Here is a 22,048-nt window from a genome sequence, read left to right as displayed (position 1 = left end):
ACACAGTGGATCACCGGGAATCACAGCCTCTGCACTCAGTGGCTGCTACTGAGTTACCAGAAAGGGGGGAAGAAGGAGGAGGAAAGGGAAAAGGGAGGGAAATATGGAACTGTGTCTTCACCCTCTCCTTGTGCTGGTCATTTGTGTTGCTCTTGGAGCTGAAAGGAGCCCTAAGTGGCTGAAACCACTTGAATGTGAACAGCTAGTAACCAGTGTTAAAGGAGGATGGAAGCTCACCAATGTTGGTGGCTATTGACACAAGTAGAGTTGATAAAAAACTTTTTTGATGGAAAACTTTCATCAAAGAAGTCCGTGCCTTAAAATCAAAATACTTCAGCTGAAGACAGAAGTATTGTAGCCAAACCCCAAAATATTTCACTTTTTCGACATTGCAACAGAAGGTCAGAATTTTCCAGGGAAAATTTAGACAAAATTTGGTAAAAAAAAAAAAAAATTTGTCCCAATTTTCCATCAAAGCAACACTCTATTTTCTGACCAACTCCAGTCAAAGCACTGAAGGGCATGGATTGTGTCTTCTATGTTTGGAAAGGGGGTAGTGCATTTTGAGCACAGCGGCAATTAAAGAATAGGAATAATACTGTACTCATTTGCCAACAGAAAAACAAATCCCCAACATTGCTCTACAAGTTTTTAAATAGGTTTATCTTGATACAGGACTAGCTCAAGGGAAATAAATTTCTAACAAGAGGATGGGTGGGGAACTGCATATGCTTAGTCCCTTGACAGCCTAGCTACTGAACCTAATATTAATACAAGAAGTTTCTCTTCTCTATCCACTGAAGGCAGTTGATTTGAAACACTCTGTTTTGTTTCCACAGGATTTTCTTTTCAAGTCAATTTCTAATAACCCAACAACCTGCGTCCAGGGTGATATTGCGTCATAAAATCTAAGCAACTATTTGAACTCCGCATTATTCTTCTTCCTTTAAAGAGGGCTTTGAGCGCAGGGACCTCTCTGGATCATTGAGCGCATTGTCACAGTGCATAGTAACTGGATACTAAGGTAATGAACAACTACCCAGAACTTTAGACTCCTTTGCCATAGGCACTACTCAGCAGGTGAGCCAGCAATTCAGCAACAGATGGGCCTATTAATGTCGATTGGAGGAGTCCCTAATGGACTAATATGAAAGCCATTGATTTTTCTGCCCCCATCAGTAAAGCCACAAAGAAAATCTAAAAAGTATTCATGGATCCTGCTGCTCCACTCTTCACAGTACACTTCTTGAAAGCATTTCAAGAAAGAGAAACAGTCAATGTGGGAGTGGGATTAGATAAAATAATCACCCCGGCCTTAAATTTTCACACAGAATATGAACTGAACCAGATCTTCTCTGAAGTTCAGAAAAGTTTAGTTAACTTCTTGTGAGTCATTATTTTTTAATTCCCGTCTGCCTCTCAATTTCCTGGTAGAAGCATGGGAAGGGGCCCAAACCAACTCCTGTTGACTACTTCAGCAGGTGTTGCATTGGGCTCTAGAACTGGAAGGTAGAAGATTCTTAAATTGTTAAAGCTAGTTTAATCTGATTTACTGTATGATACAGAGCAAAAATTTACCCACTAATTTCTACAGCAAAATCCAACAACATGTAGCTAAACTAGAGCATATATTTTAGAAAAAATAACATCTATTCTTGATTTAAATGGTACATCTACACTACAGCCAGGGGTGTCATTTGCAGCTCACGTAGATGTGTCTGCACTAGCTGTAATCTAGTTAGCGCTCTAAAAATAGCAGTGACAATGCAGCGGGGTGGGCTTTAGTGAAGGATGCACAAATGAATATGGACACAGGGGCATCATAATTATTGGGCCTACAAATTTACCCTTGTTGAAAGTGGATAAAAGTTCCGCAAAGGTGCAAAAATGAGTCAGGAAAACTGAATTAGTCCAAACAAAAAACCCTCCTGATACAATGCAAGGTCTGTGTTAAAATCTTGTCTGGTAAACAAGAGAATTGTGGGAGCAATGAACTGCAACTGGTGTGTCAGAAACGAGGCCTGATTGGTGAACAAAATAAGGAGCAGGTGAGCTATCCCACCCATCACTCCTTTTGGGGGGCGTTGGAAAAGAAGAGACTTTAGTGGAAAATTAGCAGATGGGGATGCTGGTTGACCGAAAGATGGAAAAACAGGAAGTAGTGTGCTATGCCATCATGGCTGCCATCCTCACCATCTCCTGGGACCCCAATATTCACTGGGAAATCATTGGGCCTTTGTTGTCCTGATCCTGAGAGATGTCCTGACCAGATGGGGCCAATTGACCCAGATGACATTAATACCTCCACCAGCTCTGGCTGAATCCCAAATACCACCTGGGATGAGAGACTTTGTCCCATACCCCCATTCCCTCCCTTGTGTGTCCTTTTCCTTTCCCACCTGATTCCTTCTCTTTCTTATCCCATTCCTTTCCCCGCTCTGTCTAATAAGAGTCAGGCTTAGCTGGCCAAAACTGTATATTTTGCAACACTCCTGTAAGCCTGTGACTGGAAAGGCAGATAAAAGCAATGCCCTAAACAGCCTGAGGCTGGGACAAATTTGCCAGCTTTCCGAGTGGCTGCTCAGATTGTGGACCTGTGTTTCTCCAGCCGCGAGGTTGCAAGTGAGTCAACGCCAGAGACAGAAGCCGAACTTTCTAATGCTTTTGGGGGGTGTTTCTCTTGTTTTGTTCTCTCAATGGGATTGGACTTTAACAACAACTGTAATAACAGCAGCTTTGGCCCATCTCAGCTTATGTCTCCCCCACCACCACCCCAAAAGGAACAATGATTACCATTTTTGACACCATCTAAAAACGGTCAAATGGGTGGGGGAGGGGGGAATGTTCCTCCTAAAAGTGCTCGCCAGCAAAAGGGACAGGGAATGCCACATGCTGTTCAAGTAAAAGTCTTAATACTTTACATTTTAAATGCCATCATTGTTTTTCCTTCCTTTTTCTATAGCTTTAATAAATGGTTAGATGGTGGGTTTGCCATGGCTATAAACAACCTGAGGTCTCTGTATTCCAAACCCTGAACCTTGTTGAACCCTGTTTACTGTTGGACAGTTTCAGGGTCAAGTTAACGCTTTGACTCTTAGGGCCCATATATCCAATCTGAATTAATACAGCAGGGGTCAGGCAAGCTTGTGCAGCCACAGACATGGTGTCCTTTCTTCCAGTTTTAGCTAGATTAACCTGAGTGTGAGTATGTCTACAGGAGCTGCCGCTCACACCCCAGTCAATGGCTCCAGCTGATGGAGAATTCATGATTGGGACTCTATCCCTGGGATTAATTGCCCTCACTGTTAAAAGTCGTGTCTGATTTCCACTTTCATGATTTCTGACTCCATCTTCCATTCGTTGGATCTTTAAAAGCAACAAAGAATCCTGTGGCACCTTATAGACTAACAGACGTTTTGCAGCATGAGCTTTCGTGGGTGAATACCCACTTCTTTGGATGCAAGTCCGAAGAATCTTGTTATACCTTTGTCTGCTAGACTAAAGAGTCTTCCAGTAACAGAGCCTTCGGTATCTACCGCTGAATAGGAATGTATAGACCATGATCAAGAAGCCCCCTAACCTTCTAGTCAACAAGTCTGTTCTGGACAGATTTCAAATGAATTGTACAGACCTAGAAAGCTGAGATTACTCAGACTAGGTTCAAATGAGCATCCAAACATCTCTTAGGTTTGTCCAAGTATTTGTAGACAAAATCAAATATGTTGTGTCACATGGGCATGTTTTCTCGTTTCGGTGAGATGCTTTCTTGTTTTGCAGTACTTGGCATTTTCTTCCCTCAGGTATAAGCCAGGATTTGAACATACAGGAGGCTCCCAGCTTCCACAGCCCCCAGGTATCAGATCTAATACTAGGAACTCCAGACCACTGGAGTTCACCATGTTTCAAGGCCAGCAGGTCTGGTACAACAAGGCAACATGGTTGAATGAATGAGGCCCCAGACTGGGAGTCAGGAACCTGCCTTCATTTCCCAGCTCTGGCTGGCTACATGACCTTGGGCAAGCCACTTACCCGCTCTGTGCCTCAGTTTCCCATTTTTGTAAATAAATGCTGCTCACCCACTTTTATGAAGCACTTTAAGAGCTATGGATTATGGCTCCCATTCATCAAGTTCAGCATGTGTCTAATTTTAAGCAAATTACTAATTCCATTGACTTCAGTGACTGGCTCCATTGAGACTACTCGTGTCCTTAAATAAGAAGGTGAATTGTGGTCTAAAAGCACTAAATATTGTTCTCATGGTGGCTGCTGCAGCAACTGGCTCAGAGGGGCACAAATTTGTCCTCTGTTTCCTACTGGTCTGCACACCTCTCTGAGGTATACTTGGGTCGAGCTAAACCCACTTAGCCGTTCTAATTACAGAGCGTCCCAGCCCCAAGCCCCCAGTCGCAACACCTCCAAAATGTATAAACTCAAAACAAAAGACTTATCCTCATTATTCTGGAATAATATTTCTTTCCCATTCAAGCAACCAGTCTCTGTTCTTTCCTCTGCTGCTCATCAATTAATTCAACAGGGAAAAACAGCTGACACAGGTTTCCTGAGCATTTTTCTTTTAAAGCGATCCCAAAACAACCTCTATTTTTCAGCTGTGTTTTGACAAGTCAATTTCTAAAGCACAAAAGGTGCTTCACCTGCCACCTGTTTTTATAGCTCCCTCATAGCAGCCACCTTTACCACCCACTACACTTAAATTTTATTGCTAACCAATATAATTATCACCACTGTCATCATCATTCAAGATTTTGGTAGGAAATGCATTGTTAACAGACCATATCATGACACTACATTTCTGTATGAGCAACGGCAAAACGAAAAGCACTACCTCTCAGAATTATGTCTCCTGGGAGGGTAGTTACATTAAAAAAAAAAATCCACAAAACTGCAATATGGTAGCCTGATCTTTATCAGCACAACACTGAACAAAAACACATTAAAAAAACCACCCTAGGTTATAACGATGTCAAATACCATAAATACTGTCCACAAAAGAGATGAGCCCATTAGAGTAAAAAATCATGGTCATGAATATGAGACTTCTCTTATTTAAAAATGTGCTTGTTTTACTGGTACCCATCAACACACACAGACACACACACACACACCAGCTACATTATCCATCCACCTGCTACATAATGTTACAAATTTGATAAGATCAGATGTTTTTCGAAAAGGTGTGCTCTAGGCATAGGCACTAGAACTAACGGGCTAGAAGTGGTTTCCCTTATATACAGGCTTCACAATTTGGTTCAAGGGCCAGCACCCCCACTATATAAATTGTTCCAGCATCCTTGGTGCTAGGAATTATTTTGGGGACATTCTCTGGCCTGTGTTATACAGGTCAGACTAGATGATCACCATGGTCCTTTCTGGCCTTGGAATTTAGGAGACTTGATCCTTCAAGCTCCTTCTCATGGCCAGATGCCTGCATTCATAGACTGCCCTGTGGATTTCAGTGCGCTCCCTGGCACAAGATGGCTTGCAGAACTGGGCTATTAGATGGTAATTTTTGTGAGGCAGGAATTGTCTTTTTCCCCATTTATAACAGTCAGCCCCTTGTCTCTCACTGGCCTAACTACGCTCCCATTGGGAGTTTGACCATTGAAGTCAATGGGAGCAGAATTAGACCAATATTAGGTGCTTTTGAAAATCCCACGTAGGTGCTGGAGCTGTGGGTGCAGCAGCTTGAAGTGGATTATATTATATCCAGGGTTTATAGTTTGGTTCAACGGCTCTCAGCACCCCCACTATACAAATTGTTCCAGCACCCCCAAAATCCCACCCAATAATAAGTATTTGCAAGATCCAACTCTTTATTCAGAATACATGTCATTAATGAATTCAGTGTATTTTCAGCAGCTCTCTCTTTTTTTTAGAATAAATTAGCCTATGAGAAAAGTTCACTTGAAATGAATCCTCTTTTTATTCCTGTTGATATTCACAACGTGGCAAGTGTATCACATTTTATTTGACATGTTTTCAAAGAGGGCAATCAAAACCTCTGCTTCCTTTCTGGTTATCAACCCAACACTATTGTTATCAGATGATCGCCCCCATTGTCATGGCCAGAGCGGGCTGGAGCATTAGTTTAATTTAGCGATACATGATCATAAATACATCAGCAGACTCCATTAGAAAGAGACATGCTGAAAACAGCCCTTTTCTCCTTTATGTTTTGCATTTATGCATCTGACTCAATGGCAGCTGTCTAATTGAAAAGCCGTGGCAGGGGATTAAGATCATATAAGTTGTTACGAAGAAGGACATTCCGTGCATGTCGATGAATAACGGAGTGCCTGGAGGGGCCAGTCTAGCTCTGAACAGGGATAACAGCACAGTGTTCTCCCATATCACACAGGCTAATGCATGTCAACATTCTCAGCTTCCTCGCGGCACAAGGTCATGTCTGCAGCATGCCGTGGCATTGTGAAGAGGGCCGGGTGAGCAACGTGAATGAGCAGGACTGCAGCGGATGGTTGATTTCGGTATCTCAGTGGGCAAGGATGGTGTAGGGCAGGGGTAGACCGCAGACCGTGGGCCAAATCCGGACCCCCAGACATTTTTGAATGGATCATGACATCTTTTTATTTATTTCTTCTTATTAGTACTGTGGTTGCTTTATTATTATGTTCTCTGGAGCCTGTTCTTGATTATACCTTGACCAAGAAATCTGGACCTTGACAAAAAATAACTGACTACCCCGGGTGTAGGGGCGGCACTGGTATGGGGGAGAAGGGTGCAGGGGGGAAATGGGAGAGAAGACGTATGTGTCATGTTTGTTCCCATGCTGCACTCAAAGAGCCAAATACTTCAGCCACCTAATACCTAGTGCAAACCCATGGGGAAGTCAATGGGATGGCAACAGGGGAGCAAATCTGTGCAAAATACGGCCCTATAGTCTAATATTTTTTTAGATGTTCTGTATTATTGGGGGGTGGGAGGAGAGGGATAGCTCAGTGGTTTGAGCACTGGCCTGCTAAACCCAGGGTTGTGAATTCAGCCCTTGAGGGGGCCACCTAGGGATCTGGGGCAAAACCAGTACCTGGTCCTGCTAGTGAAGGCAGGGGGCTGGACTTGATGACTTTTCAGGGTCCCTTCCCGTTCTATGCAATAGGTATAACTCCATATACATATTTTTGGGGGAGGGACAGCTCAGTGCTTTGAGCATTAGCCAGCTAAACCCAGGGTTGTGAGTTCAATCCTTGAGGGGGCCATTTAGGGCTCTGGGGTAAAAATCTGTCTGGGGATTGGCCCTGCTTTGAGCAGGGGGTTGGACTAGATACCTCCTGAGGTCCCTCCCAACCCTGAGATTCTATGATTAGGGGCCTGATCCACAACCCATTGAAGTCAGTGGAAAGACTCCTCAAGGAGTCAATTCTTAGGGACTTTCCTGACCTGGTAGGGAGATGGACCCAGGTGAGCTAATGGACTCTTTTCACCCAGGTCTTCAAAATGATCTGCTCATTTATCCAGGAGGAAAAGAGAAAGATACACTCCAAGCACTGGCTGAAGGCTATTAAGCTGTGACAGGTGCCATGGTGATGAATTGGGCTGGGTGTGTGTGTGTGTGTATGTGTGTGAAAGAAGGATCTCCTGGAAACAGACACAGCATCATGAAGGAGAGAGGGGGAATCTATTAAAAAGCCTCCCTGCACACTGAGCGACCCGCCGGACTGGGGCTGGAGGCGCAAAGACCAGAGGCTGCTGCTCTCTCTGCATCAGCAGGATGCGCTTTGCCTAGTTACCCAGAGGGCTGGGGAGAGAAGGGAGGAGAGATCCCCCTGGGGAGGGCGGTGGGGGGGGCATTTACCCTGGCCAGCCAGAAGGAAACCAGAGCCAGGGAGGCATTTCTGAAGCAGCAGGCGGAGGACACCCGGCTGCCGTGGGGATCCCAGAAGCAGCCGCCAGCCCGGCCAACCCCTCTCCCCACCCCCAGATCTTTAAAAGCGGGGAGGGGGGTGTTAAAGACAAGGAAGCAAAGGGATCCGGAGCAAAGGGAGCGCAGGTAAGCGCCGCTCCTTCACCCATTCCTCGGCACCCCCATGCCCGGGGGATCCCCGCCACTAAAGGACCTGGAGCGAGCCCCCTGACTCGGGAAGGAGCCGGGCTTTCCCGATGCCAGACGGGGCGGAGGCGGGGGGGGGGGGGTTCGCTCTTTGCTCGGACAACTTTGCATCCGGCTCCCGTCTCGCACCTGTAACTTCCTCCCCTTAGCACAGAGCGCCCGGAGCCTGGGAGGCTCCAGCTGATCGCTGGGGACCGTGGACATTGGGATGTCACCCCGCTCCCCCGTTTTGCTGAGTATTCCTCTCCCTGGGGTTCCCAGCCCCCAAGCCCCTGCGAGGGACCCGGGCGGCGAGCGCTTTGCAGCGATCTCCCGTTCACACGGGACTTTTCCCACGCGGATCCTGGCACAGCTCAGAGGCGGGTTTTTTTTTTTGTTTGTTTTTTTGCAGCGTGTTACCTACTTCCATCCCCGCCGCTCCAGCAGGTAGGCAGCTGCTCCCCCGTCTGCATGGCCGTGGGGCGGTGGGGGGGGCTGAGCTTCCAGCTGCTTCCTTTTCACACCCGTTTTAAAGCCTGTAAAAAAGGGGGGGGAGAAGCGAGGCGAAGATCTGTTCCCCGTTTTGCTGGCTTCGGAGGGAGAAGAGGCGGCTGGATCAGCTGGGAAGCGGGGTCAGTTTATTTCAGACCTGGATCTCACCAAGAACCACCCACGGACATGCAGGTAACCCTGCCCCCTTTGCTTCCCACTGCCCAAGGAAGCGGGGACTGGAAGAGAGGCACCTAGAGAGATGGACAGGGCTGGGGGTTGTGGCGGTGGCTAGTGTCTATTGCCAGGTCAGTCCTGGGGCACTGTTCTTTTCTTGTCCCTTTTCATCTCCAGTTTGTCATAAGGGAGCCTGCCTTTGTCTCCTAAAAGAGTTAGGCACCTATTCCAGCGGAGCTGGGGGTCTAACTCCCTTAGGCTCCTTTGAAATCCTAGCAGATCCACGGCCACATTTGCATAGACTTTCCCTCTGCTTCTTGCAACCTACTAGTAAGAGAAAAGACATTAATAACTGATCAGGGAGGGGGTGGCAAAGTGCATCTGAACTGACTTTGCCTGAAGGGTAAAGTAAATAGGAGGCTGAGATCCGAGTGGTGTCAAGTTTGTATTAATAATGCAAATATTTGAACCATACCTAGTCCGGAGTTCCCATTTCCTTAAAACTTTCAGTCTTAGGCAAGATTTGAAATAACGGGGGAATTGTTTGCAAAGCCAGGTGAAAAGGGCCTTCTTGGTGAAGGACAAATACAATGTTGCTTCTCTTTCCCCCACAAGGGGATTTATGCATCTGTCTCTTTGTGGGGTCCTTGACCAGAGCTGTGTTGGTCATTTTTATAGGACATTTATATTAAAGGCATGGAAGTTCAAGCAGACAATGTCACTAGCGTTCTCGAGTCCCCACTAGAGCTACTGATCAAACCTACGGAGAATGTATGTGCTTAAAATAGTTAGCAAGTTTATCTTCCCTAAAGGACAATGTGTAGTGTGTGTGTTCGTGTGTGATAAATAGCTATGAATGGCTAAAAGTTGCCCTCAAATACAGCAGTGACTGCAGGGGCGTTACATCAAGGAATCTGAGCCTATCTGGACATGTACATTGCATATGTGTTCATTTACATATACACGCATACATGCATATATAATACAGTGACCCATGCAGTCCTAAGCAATCACCTTGCATAGGAGTGTTTGCCTAATAGAGGTTAGTTTTTAAAGGCAGCACAGAATTGTTTAGGGATGCTTTAAAGTGGTCACTTAGAGGTGGGGAGAGTTGCCTGTAGAGGTGGTGGTTGAAGATGTGTATGTAGATCTTCTCATAGCAAACGTGCTCCACCTTGTTTGATCTTTGTAAGGAGCAATGACCTGGAAAGGTTATAGCAACAGAAGCTGTACAAGTGGAGCATAATGCTAGAGTCACCAGTAGATAGGCAGGGACTGCATGAAGTGCATTTGTTTACTGGGAAACAAATGCATGGAATTTTGTTTAGTTAGGGTTACAATCCAGCCTGAAAATATTTACTCTCTGTATGTGAGATCTAGTAAAATATTATTAATACAGTGCCTGCAAGTATGTGTGTGAATGCCAAACCATCACTGCTCATTCTAATGTGATTGTACCATTTAACATGAACCTTTTCATGGATATTTGCATGAAAGCACTTTCATTTGTATGAATTATAGAATCACTGAATTGTAGAAATGTAGGGCTGCTGGAATGACTCTCACATGAACAAGTGTATTTGTGTACGAAGAAAAGTATTCACTGTTCATTAATCACTATTCACTATTCTTCTGTTTAAAACATTTTAGATAACCAGTCAGGGAGCAGAAATAATGCCATGTGACTTACGTGGCCACTCACACACCATGAACCATTAGTCAAAAGGACTAATTTATGAACATGCCAAAGTCTGAAAAATTTTGTATGAATTATTCCGCAAAGACTTGCAAATTGCAAATATGCATTTAAGAACATTTTATAAACGGAAAAGGGCACAGTTCATGGGATAATCTATCACAATGAATTATTTGTCCTGCTTTAATATGTATAGAAAAGAAATAATGGCTGGGCATGAGGGTAATAACAGTAAAATTGTCAGCAGAAAAATATAATTCCTAAAAATGTGATACATTACCCAAAGCCAAAATGGTAACACATTGTATATTTGCCCTCAGAGTCAGTCAGTATTTGTGTTATCAACAGATCAAGTGAAAAAAGCTTTATTTTTTTTTTAAGAAGAAGAAGCAGAAGAAAAGGCTTTATTTTGTGAAAAATGTAGAATGGAACTATTTTTGTTTCATTACAATTTTTCACGATTTTTTCATTTTTAAAAAATTTTGTCAAATGGTTTCATTTCCACTGAGGAAAAATATTTCTCTTGTTTTTTAAAATATTTTTTCCAATGGGAAAAAAGGGATGTTTTAAAAAGTGAGAAAAAAGTACTCTCTCTCATTTCCCCCCCAACTTTTCCATCCCTTTTTCCATGGGGGATGGGGGGGATAAGCAAAAACTGTGAAAGTTGAATTTTAAAAAATTGAAATTTGCTAAAAATAATTTCAATTGAAAATTGAAAAATTTCCACAAAAAATGGAAATTTCCATTTAGTTAAAAAAAAAGGTTTTATTGCAAAAGCTTTGACCAGCTCTGTTTATTAAGAGAGAGACAAGGTAGGGGAGGTATCATCTTTTATTGGACCAACTCTGGCAGAATGTGGAAGCTTTCGAGGTCTGGGAAGGAAGCAGAGTGTCTGAGTTAAATACAAGGTGGGACAGATTATTAAGCAGAAGGGGTAACATGTGGGAGGTCACTTGAAATGCAGTGGAAGACTGGGGGGTGGATTGTTATGCATAAAGAGTTTGAAGGTTGCCGGCAGTGCTACGGACTTGTCTACACTTAAAATGTTATAGTGTAGACTCTACCTCTGCCAACAGAAGGGTTCACCCATTGCCCTAGGTAACCCACCTCCCAAGAAGTAGTAGCTAGGTCGACGGAAGAATTCTGCTGTCAACCTAGCATGGGCTAATCTGGGACTTAGATCAGTCTGGCTACGTCTCTCAGGGGTTTTTTATATTCCTGAGAGACATAGTTATACAGATGTAAAATCAGCCAGCTAAAAACAAGCAACGTTGGGCTTGAAATGTTAACAGCTCAGTGATTTTTTTGGGCAGGTTGTGGCCCTTGGGTTTTTTTCCTCTTAATTAATGGGCCACTTTTTTGAGGGGGCTTTTTTTTTCTTTGGGGATGTGGGCAGCATGGCTTACCCCCTCGTCCAGCGTGATGTTGTTTACTAAGCCCTCTCCCTGGCAGGGTAGTTGTAATGAACCAGTGTCCCTGTTAAGTCCTTGGCTGTTGGTGTCTAGCAGAGTTACACATTCATTATATTGTTTTATCTCCCTGCCTACCTCTACACACACTCCTCCTAAGGCCAGATCCTCAGTACTGTGTATTGGCACAGTTCCTTTGACTTCAATGGAGCCGGCTGAGGGTCCGCTCCTTCATTTCAAGCCCCTCCTCTTGCTTCACCTGTTAAATGAAGAGCTGAGTTTCCCTCTCTGCAGTCTTTGGTGGAGATGTAGTGTCCTCACCTGCCTCCCCATTCTCTTGTATTTGAGGAAGGGGGCAGTATCCTTGCTTCACAAAAAGGGGGCAGTATCCTTGCTTCACAAAAGAACTAGTCTTTGAAGCGCTAAGTGTAGTCAAAGCGCCAGCGCTGGGAGAGAGCTCTCCCAGCGCTGTCCGTACTCCACCTCCCTGTGGGGAATAACGGACAGCGCTGGGAGCCGCGTTCCCAGCGCTGGGGCTTTGACCACACTGGCGCTTTGCAGCGCCGCAATTTGCAGCGCTGGAGAGGGTGTGTTTTCACACCCTGCTGCAGCGCTGCAAATTTGCTAGTGTAGTAGTGTAGCCATTTTTCTCCCCATCAAAACCTGTAGCTCCACTGGCACATTGTAGGAAACTCTGAGAAACAATCAGAATTGAGGTACAATTCTACTGATGTGTCCTGGCTATTTGCCCATGTGGTTTTTCTATTACTACTGCCATCATTTGCTTTAAAACAGGATCTATCTGGCAGGTTCGTATTTCATCTGCTCTTGCTGCTTATTCTTCACTGCAAAGCCATAACCTAACTTTCTGTTATCTTAATTCTCGTCACACCAAGTAAATTTCATGCTGTACAGAGAAGATTATGATTCCAGTTGGTGAATAAGCCGTAGGAGTCAATGAAATCCTCACCCACAAAGATTCTGGTTTTTATGCAACTTCTTCCTGATCTCTGTTGTTGACAAGTTTATGTCCTGAAGTATTAGGCGTGTTAAGCCTTAGCTTTGCTATTGTCACTATGGTACTGTATATAGCACAATTTGGAGCAAGTACACCGAATTGCAAGCCTCATTTATGAATGAAGTTACTGACATTGCAAATTCAAACTATGCCATTGAATTTGCAGGTGACCAATTATGTGTCTGAATGACCATTTGCACGCACAAATATCTGATTTCATGCATGCAATAAAGGTAATTACACATCCAGATCATGCACACAATTGGACATGTAAAGTTTGGAGAATCGAGCCCTAGCTTATTAAAATTGAAAGAATTTTTAAAATCCTATTTACTGCTCTTCTCTTTAAGCTGTTTATTTACCTTCTACATTTCTCTCAGCTTGGAGTATGAAAAGCAATAAAACCAGTTTTGCCTTGCTTATAGTCATTTTCATCCTCAGGTCCTCAGGGCAGCAATGGTTGGGTTTCAAATACATATACCAACCCCACATATATCGTCTCAGAGGTTGAAACCGAGATCTTCAGCACTGAAACCATATGAGCCTAATGGTGCAGCTCCAGGTGTAACTCCATTAGCTGGCAGCAGTAGTAGGTTCTTAGTAATGGAAACATGTCTCTAAATCTGAAATGTGGGTTGTACTGGCCTATGATCTGAGAGAAACCCTTGGAGGCAGCTTTCTTGAATCCTTAAAAAACATAGCCTGAAGATGGGTGGTGAAATGGAAGTGACAGTACAGCAGAGAAGTAGCTGCTGCTGGCGAGGATGAGGTGTTTGTCTCACATGAGAGGAAGACCCAGGAGCAGGAGGAAGAGAAGAACCCTATCTATGCAGGAAAGGAGGTGGGAGAGAAGGTCCATCGATTCTAGAGTGTAGAGATGAGGGAAGAAACATCTGTTAAACTGTAACATTTACTCAAAATGTCAGAGTAAATATTCATCCTTGGTGTAACGCCACTGAAATCAATCCTCATGCTTTTATGTCTGTGCATTTTAAGCACTGGACACATTTAGGTGAAATATCCCAGTATGATGTCAGAAATAGAGAAAGGCCAGGAAACTAAAGCAAAAACCAAAATAAGCTGGAAGAGAGACACTCCCCAGGAGCCGTGCATAATTTCCAGTGAACATGTTCCATTAATTTTGTTTAAAAAAAAACAACAACCAAAACACCCAAGTAAAAAACAAATCAGTCAGAATCCCTTAATTACCTATCGCCAGCCCGTGCTGAAGCTTGATCAGTAGTTAATTACTGCAGCAACAATATAAGAGAAGTGGCCTTAGCCCCTTCAGTACAATTCTATCAGCTAGATGTAGAGCAAAATGATCTATGCTTGCCATACATCACTAGCTGGCCTAGCCAAAGCTGCCCAGTTTTTTTTGTCATGCTGTTTGAAGCCCAAATTGTCAGTTGTTACATGGTGAGAGCAAAGTGATTCTTTATTTGGCTCAGTGGATAGGGTATTAGAGTGGGACACAGGAGACCTGGGTGTAATTCCTGCCTCTGCCATTGGCCTGCTGGGTTACTTTGGGCAAATCACTTCCCCCTCCTGTGCCTCAGTTTTCCCATCTGTAAAACGGGGATAATGATACTGATCTCCAGTCTAAGGTGCTTTGAGATCTGTGGGGGACAAGTGCTATATAACAGCTAAGTATTATTATTGTTGATTCATTAATGATGCTGAAATAGCAGATGGAAAGAGTGGAGCTACTGGAGTCTACAACAGCAAAACTCTTCTTTCTGTATAAAGGTATGCACTCAAGATCCATGCTTCCTCCATGCTCCTGCTTTCTTCCCCAAAGAAGAAAACATCCTTCCCCGGTTCTCTACCCCATGCCTCACTGAGATATGCCTGTCCCATAACAAACCGATAACCTCATGTTCCCTGCCCATTTCCTCATGTCTGCCAACCCAGCACGTCTCTGTGTGGTGCCATTCTGGACTGCATGTCTATAGTCCCCATCCCCAACTTGCATTCCTGATGTGTTCGATACCAAGCAGAGTGCCCCAAGGGTCGGTCCTGGGGCCAGTTTTGTTCAATAGCTTCATTAATGATCTGGAGGATGGCGTGGACTGCACTCTCAGCAAGTTTGCAGATGACACTAAACTGGGAGGAATGGTAGGTACGCTGGAAGGTAGGGATAGGATACAGAGGGACCTAGACAAATTAGAAGATTGGGCCAAAAGAAATCTGATGAGGTTCAACAAGGACAAGTGCAGAGTCCTGCACTTAGGACGGAAGAAACCCATGCCCTACTACAGAATAGGGACTGAGCGGCTAGGCAGCAGTTCTGCAGAAAAGGACCTAGGGGTTACAGTGGACAAGAAGCTGGATATGAGTAAACAGTGTGTCAAGAAGGCCAACGGCATTTTGGGCTGTATAAGTTGCCAGCAGATCGAGGGATGTGATCATTCCCCTCTATTCGGCATTGGTGAGGCCTCATCTGCAATACTGTGTCCAGTTTTGGGCCCCACACTACAAGAAGGATGTGGAAAAATTGGAAAGAGTCCAGCGAAGGGCAACAAAAATGATTAGGGGGCTGGAGCACATGATTTATAAGGAGAGGCCTAGGGAACTGGGATTATTTAGTCTGCAGAAGAGAAGAATGAGGGGGGATTTGATAGCTGCTTTCAACTACCTGAAAGGGGGTTCCAAAGAGGATGGATCTAGACTGTTCTCAGTGGTACCAGGTGACAGAATGAGGAGTAATGGTCTCAAGTTGCAGTGGGGGAGGTCTAGGCTGGATATTAGGAAACACTATTTCACTAGGAGGGTGGTGAAACACTGGAATGGGCTCCCTAGGGAGGTGGTGGAATCTCCTTCCTTAGAGGCTTTTAAGATCAGGCTTGACCAAGCCCTGGTTGGGATGATTTAGTTGGGGATTGGTCCTGCTTTGAGCAGGGGATTGGACTAGATCAGTGGTTCTCAAAGCTGGTCCGCTGCTTGTTCAGGGAAAGCCCCTGGCGGGCCGAGACAGTTTGTTTACCTGCCGTGTCCACAGGTTCAGCCGATTGTGGCTCCCACTGGCCGTGGTTTGCTGCTCCAGGCCAATGGGGGCTGCGGGAAGGGCGACCAGCACATCCCTTGACCCACACTGCTTCCTGCAGCCCCCATTGGCCTGGAGCGACGAACCACAGCCAGTGGGAGCCATGATCGGCCGAACCTGCAGATGTGGCAGGTAAACAAACTGGCCTGGCCCGCCAGGGGCTTTCCCTGAACAAGCGGCGGACTGGCTTTGAGAACCACTGGACTAGATGACCTCCTGAGGTCCCTTCCAACCCTGAGATTCTATGATTCTATGTGGCCTGCTTCTTCCTCCTCCAGATAGTTCTCAGACAGAGTGAGCAATTTAGATCCAATAAGGAGGCTGGTCACATCAGAACAAGCCCGAGGAGGAGAACTGCTCCTGGCAAAGTGCAGATGTATCAACTCAAGCCTTTCTCCACCCTTGTCTCTTGCCTTGATATCAGAAAGCAGAGAGAACCTCAGAACTTGTGCTGAGCCCCGAGATAGCTGTCTTTGAACTGCTCCCCCAGCAAGGCATCCAGACCTGAAATGTAGGGATGACGGTGGTTCCTTGTGAATTTAGCCAGCGCTCAGGGTATCATGGATTGATGGAAATCTGTGAAAGATTGTGATACAAAGTGCAACATGATGAGTTTAGCAGTAGCATTTTATCATGTAAGCAACAGCTACATGGTTTCCATGGAACCAAAAATACAAAATGCATCAGATTAAATTTTATCAGAGTGCCAGGGCTAAAACTCCTGCTTTTACACAATAAAATAAAATAAAAATCTGTTGGGGAATCTCTAAAGAAAAAAGGCATTAGGACCTTGTTTTTGCATCTCCAGTGAGAGACGTTCCTTCCAGCAGTACAAGTTCCTTTCCCAACCATGCTGGGACACAGTCAGAACTGGCATGCTGCAGGGAAGACTACCATTCACAAAAGCATCAACTCCACTTTCTGCAGAAGGTGGGTGGTAATGTATTTGGAGGTACCTCAGCTAAATATTAACCTAGCCCACTCCTCTTTAGCTTGTGAGCTATACAATCTCAGAAGCTACTTACCTACTGTATCTATCAAGGCTCTTCTATCAGGCCCATCACTGCACTGTCAAAAACACATGGTAGTGAGACAGTTCATCAGGTACGGCAAATTCCCCTCCAATTTCTTTTCTCCCATATTTGCTATAGTTTCATAGAGTTTAATGGCAGACAGGACCATTAGATCATTTAGTCTGACCTGTAAATCACAGTCCCTTAAATTTCACCCATTTACTCCTGTATGGAGCCCAGTAACTTGTATTTGGCTAAAGCATATCTTCCAGAGAGAGCATCCAGTCTTGACTGGAAGACATCAAAGGCTGAAGACTAACTACAGCATGTGCTTGTGCTCTTCAACCACAGTCTCCTTAGGTTTTCTGTCCTATCTTCGTGCATTTTTTGTCTTCGCTGGCACATCTTCCCTAATTACAAATTATAAAGCAGACTGTTTTCTTCAGACATTGACTCCCCACCTGCGAATTTCAAAATCAGAACAAACTATTTCCTACTATTACTGAGAGCGGGAGGAACTTACACTATGGCCCACTGTCAATGTAGTGGATGAAAGAGAGAGAAATAACCTGCTGAGTTGACCGCTAGGTTCTTAATGTAAATTATTCTGCAGTTCTACACTGTCTGCGTTGCACCTCATTACCCTTGTAGTGGCTGCTTCATAAACTAGCAAGAGACAGAGTAATAAATAACATCAATATGAGTCAGGCACAGTGGAGGCAGAAGCTTGGAAAAGTTCCCCCTACTCAGCTTGACTAATAAACCGTGACTCCTACTCAAGTGTGTGTGTGGCCTAGTAGATAGTGCACTGGGCAGAGACACAGGAGACCTGGGTTTTGCTCCTAGCTCAACTGCTGGGTGACCTTGGGCAAGTGGTTTTACCTCTGGGCTGTGCTTTCCCCACCTGCAAAAGGTTTGATAATGATGCTGGATGGGCGGCGCGGTGGGCAGTCAGGGGCAGGGGTTCCAGGGGCAATTAGGGGACAGGGAGAAGGGGTGGTTGAATGGGGCAGGGGTCCTGGGGGGCCAGTCAGGAATGAGAGGAGGGGTTGGATGGGACAGCGGGGACTGTCTGGGGGGGGGGTTCCAGGGGTGGTCAGGGGACAGGGAGCAGGGGTGTGTGTGGATGGGACAGGGGTCCCGGGGAGACTGTCAGGGAACGGGGGCAGGGGGAGTTGGATGGGACAGGAGGGAGGCCGTCAGGGGGCGAGAAATTGGGGGGGCAGATAGGGGCTGGGGGATGGGCCATGCCTGGCTGTTTGAGGTGGTACAGCCTCCCCTAACCGGCCCTCCATACAATTTCTGAAACCCAATGTGGCTCTCAGGCCAAAAAGTTTGCCCGCCCCTGCTATAAGAGCTGGAAATTATTACTACTGACTGTCAGGACACCCATTGAAGTCAAGGCTCACGAAAGGCATTTCCTTGACACAAAGCTCAAATCGTAATTTGGGGTCATGCAGAAAGGGCATATGGGAAAAGTTAATGGACTTAGAATTTAGAGCTGGAAATGAGCTGATCTGTTCCTTTCTAATGCAGTTTTCTTTGCATTCGTGAGTGCTATATCTAGTGCTTTGTCTATTCTTAAATGTTCCAAAATGTAGGACTTCCCGTCATAGATATCAGTGAATTTATACTCGGGCTTTGTTTGCTGTAATGGATGGTTTTATTTTTCCACACCTACACAGATGTTGATGTTTCCCGTGGGTTTTCAATTGGTTCAGCCAGACTGTAAGTAGCATCTGAATCTATCAGCTCAGATTGCTTCTATGTGAGCAGGCAGATCCGGGAAATATTTCAAGTGAATGAGCCTCAGCTGCAAATATGAGACCCAGGTTTTGGTCTGGATTTTAAAAACACCCTTCGTCCCTCAGGCATTTAGTTTTGGAATTTTGGTTCACACCTGTTGCTACTCACAAACGGATTAATGCATAGCCATTGCGGACCAGATTATAGCAAAAGACGGGTAGATTTTAAACCAATCAGCAGCTATAGCTGAGTCCAGATTTTCAAAAGGCCTCATCCCAGAAGGTTCTATAGTGACACTTTGGCTGCAAAAAACCATTTGAAAATCTGGCCCTAAATTAATAACTAATCTCTTTCTGTAGGAGCTCAGGTGGTTTTTCCACACTGGAAAGCAGGAAATTTCACCTTTTTGGGGGCCCCTGGAAAGAGGTGAGGCATAAGGCAGTTGGGTTATGGAATCATTGTCTTCGAGGTGGCATGAGACGATGAACAGAAATTAACAATCGTGATCGGCAGTGCTTTCTTGGGAAAAGATTGCTCATGCTACCCACCTGCCAGCACAATGTTATGAACAATGACGGGCAAAAAAACAATATATAAAACTCACTTTTTGGTTTCAAAGTCATGATGGGCTTGACCTAGAACTCTGGATCCAAATGCCCCTGAATTTTGGAGTGTTCAAAATTTGCATCTGTATTTGAAAGTTCCATCTCGGCTTTTCAGACGTATTCCTTTCCAAACCGCTCCTGGGGATGCAACCTGTTGTGATGAGCTATTGTTCTGTTCCAGCTTGGTGATTAATCATAGACTAGAATCATAGATTCTTATATTATTATTTATTGGGGATGCTGTATAGCGGAGCAACACCTGCTTGATACCAAAACGATTGTTGATTTCACTTGTAATTACATTTATGGTACACTGAGCAATGCCGACAACAGATGCTTAATGTACAATCCAGTTCTGGATGTTGTCCACCAAATGCATGGCTTTTAAAAATTCTTTTTTCTTCTCTTTCTTCTTTCCTTTTCTTATTTCAGGAACAAGATGTTTGTGAATGTTAATCTATCTCAGCCTTAAAAATATTGGGAAAGAAAAAATGGATCCTTTATATTTTTCCAGTGCTTTTGGCATGGAGGTCAGTGCCCAAGATGTAAATTCCTCCTCACTGATGAACATGACGAACAATAGGACTATGACAGGACTTCCTGTGTCCAAAGATGTTCACACAGTTCTTATCTCTATCATATACTTCCTTGTATGTGCAATCGGACTCAGTGGGAACACCTTGGTCATTTATGTGGTTTTGCGTTATGCCAAGATGAAAACAGTCACCAACATTTACATCTTGAATTTAGCCGTAGCCGATGTACTCTTCATGCTTGGCTTGCCATTCCTGGCTACTCAGAACGCCATCTCTTACTGGCCCTTTGGCTCCTTTTGGTGTCGGCTTGTTATGACCGTAGACGGCATTAATCAATTCACCAGTATCTTTTGCTTGACTGTCATGAGTATGGATCGCTACCTTGCAGTAGTTCATCCCATCAAGTCCACCAAATGGCGGCGTCCAAGGGTGGCCAAACTGATCAGTATAACAGTCTGGACTTTCTCATTCTTGGTGGTTCTTCCAGTCATTATATTTTCAGATGTTCAGGAACACCTTCACACCTGCAACATGAACTGGCCAGAGCCAGTAAACATATGGTCAGCAGTCTTCATCATTTACACGTCGGTTTTAGGATTTTTTGGACCCCTGCTGGTGATCTGCCTCTGCTACCTGCTGATCGTGATTAAGGTCAAGTCTTCTGGGGTCCGAGTTGGGTCCACAAGGCGCAGGCGGTCAGAGAGGAAAGTGACCAGGATGGTGGTCATCATTGTGGTCGTCTTTGTGTTTTGCTGGCTCCCGTTCTATATACTGAACATTGTCAATTTGATATCCACCTTGCCAGAAGAGCCTGGGTTACTTGGTGTTTACTTCTTTGTGGTGGTTCTGTCCTATGCAAACAGCTGTGCCAACCCCATACTTTATGGATTTCTCTCTGACAACTTCAAGCAGAGTTTTCAGAAAGTTTTATGTCTCCGGAAGGGGAATGGCGTTGAAGACGGAGATCCAACCAAGCACAGGCAGGAGAACAGCAGCCGCTTGCAAGAAGCAATGCTAACCCAGAGAAACATGGAATTCAATGGACATATGCAAACAAGTAAGGTGTGAGGTCCTGACTTGAAAAACTGTAAATAAACTGCAGAGCTGAAAAACTGGTGGGGTGTGTGTGTGCAAATCAGAGATGAAACTGAAATCCTGAGACCCACAAGCTCAAACAAATGTACATAGATTCCCTCTCCCCATGAATTAGGGATTATATTGAATTCTGTGGAATGCCTAAGGCATGTAGCTAAAGCAATCGGACATGTTATCACTTTCTCTTTCTATATGCAGGGGACAGATTTAGTGGTACATTCTGGCTGTTGGCTGCCATTCTGATGATGCAAAGCAGCTGAGAGTCTGTTTTAACCATCCTATTTGTTTTGCATTGCTGGATCAGCAAAAAGCAGAGAGTGTATTGGTTCATTTGACCCAAAGTATTCTCAAAAGTTTGTTAAGTGAGTGTTTTATATTAAAAAAGGAAAAAGCACTATTTCTTAAGTGGCAGTTTTCAAAGTAACAGAGCTCACAGCACTAATTTACTGATCTTGGAAGTATGCATATGCCATAGTTTTGAAATGCTGCTTAACCATTTGCATTGTTTTACTGTAATTATCCCACATAAGAGACTCCAAATGCCCAGAAGTGTTTCAAGTCAATTGAACCTCCCCCCCACAAATAAAAATACCTTGAAAAAGAATTATTAAATGAATGCGAAATGGAAAATTCATTCATAGTGCGTATGACATTCTAATCCAAGCTGCTTATGAAATGTAACGCCGTCACTTTATTACTATGTAAATGACAGTGATTGTGAAGTCCTGAAAAGCTGTTCTGTGTCTATTTATTGGTTCTGAATGTAAGTATGGAGCTGAATTTAAATTGTATTTTCAGAAATTAAAACAAGTTGAATTCCCTCTTGGCTAGCAGGCTCGTATCTTTTCCTACCATTGTAAGTCACCGCATGCTGAAACGGATACAGCTTTGTCCTTGATGCTTAACTTATCATAGATCCAACTATTGTTATTATTATTTATATGACAGTAGGGCCTATGTGCTACAGCCAAGATCAGAGGCCCATTGTGCTAGGCACCGTACTAACACCTAATGAGAGACATTATGCCTTGACGAGCTTACAGTTGAAGTAGACAAGACAGACAGGAAAAGAGAGGTCAGTGACAGATCCAGGAAGAGCACCTCAATCTCCTGAGTCCCAGCCCAGTGCCCTATCCAATGCACCAATCAGCCGAAA

At 44.5% G+C, this 22,048-nt stretch overlaps 1 protein-coding gene across 5 annotated transcripts; it reads left to right on the top strand.

Moving 5' to 3' along the window:
* The first annotated feature begins 929 nt into the window (after positions 1-929).
* On the top strand, positions 930-21,664 carry SSTR5 (somatostatin receptor 5). 5 transcript variants are annotated; one of them, XM_039490268.1, is made up of 3 exons: positions 7,854-8,023; positions 8,475-8,509; positions 19,694-21,664. In XM_039490268.1, the coding sequence occupies exon 3, from the start codon at positions 19,711-19,713 to the stop codon at positions 20,863-20,865; it is 1,155 nt and encodes a 384-aa protein (XP_039346202.1). In that variant the 5' UTR covers positions 7,854-8,023; positions 8,475-8,509; positions 19,694-19,710; the 3' UTR covers positions 20,866-21,664. The 5 variants fall into 5 exon arrangements, with proteins under 5 accessions (XP_039346206.1, XP_039346202.1, XP_039346203.1 ...); XM_039490272.1 differs by lacking the exons at positions 7,854-8,023; positions 8,475-8,509 and adding an exon at positions 930-1,024; XM_039490269.1 differs by lacking the exon at positions 8,475-8,509.
* Positions 21,665-22,048: the final 384 nt, after the last annotated feature.

This window comes from Mauremys reevesii, linkage group 10 (assembly GCF_016161935.1).
Source record: "Mauremys reevesii isolate NIE-2019 linkage group 10, ASM1616193v1, whole genome shotgun sequence".
NCBI lineage: Eukaryota > Metazoa > Chordata > Testudines > Geoemydidae > Mauremys > Mauremys reevesii.
This window is presented reverse-complemented; position numbering and strand designations above follow the sequence as displayed.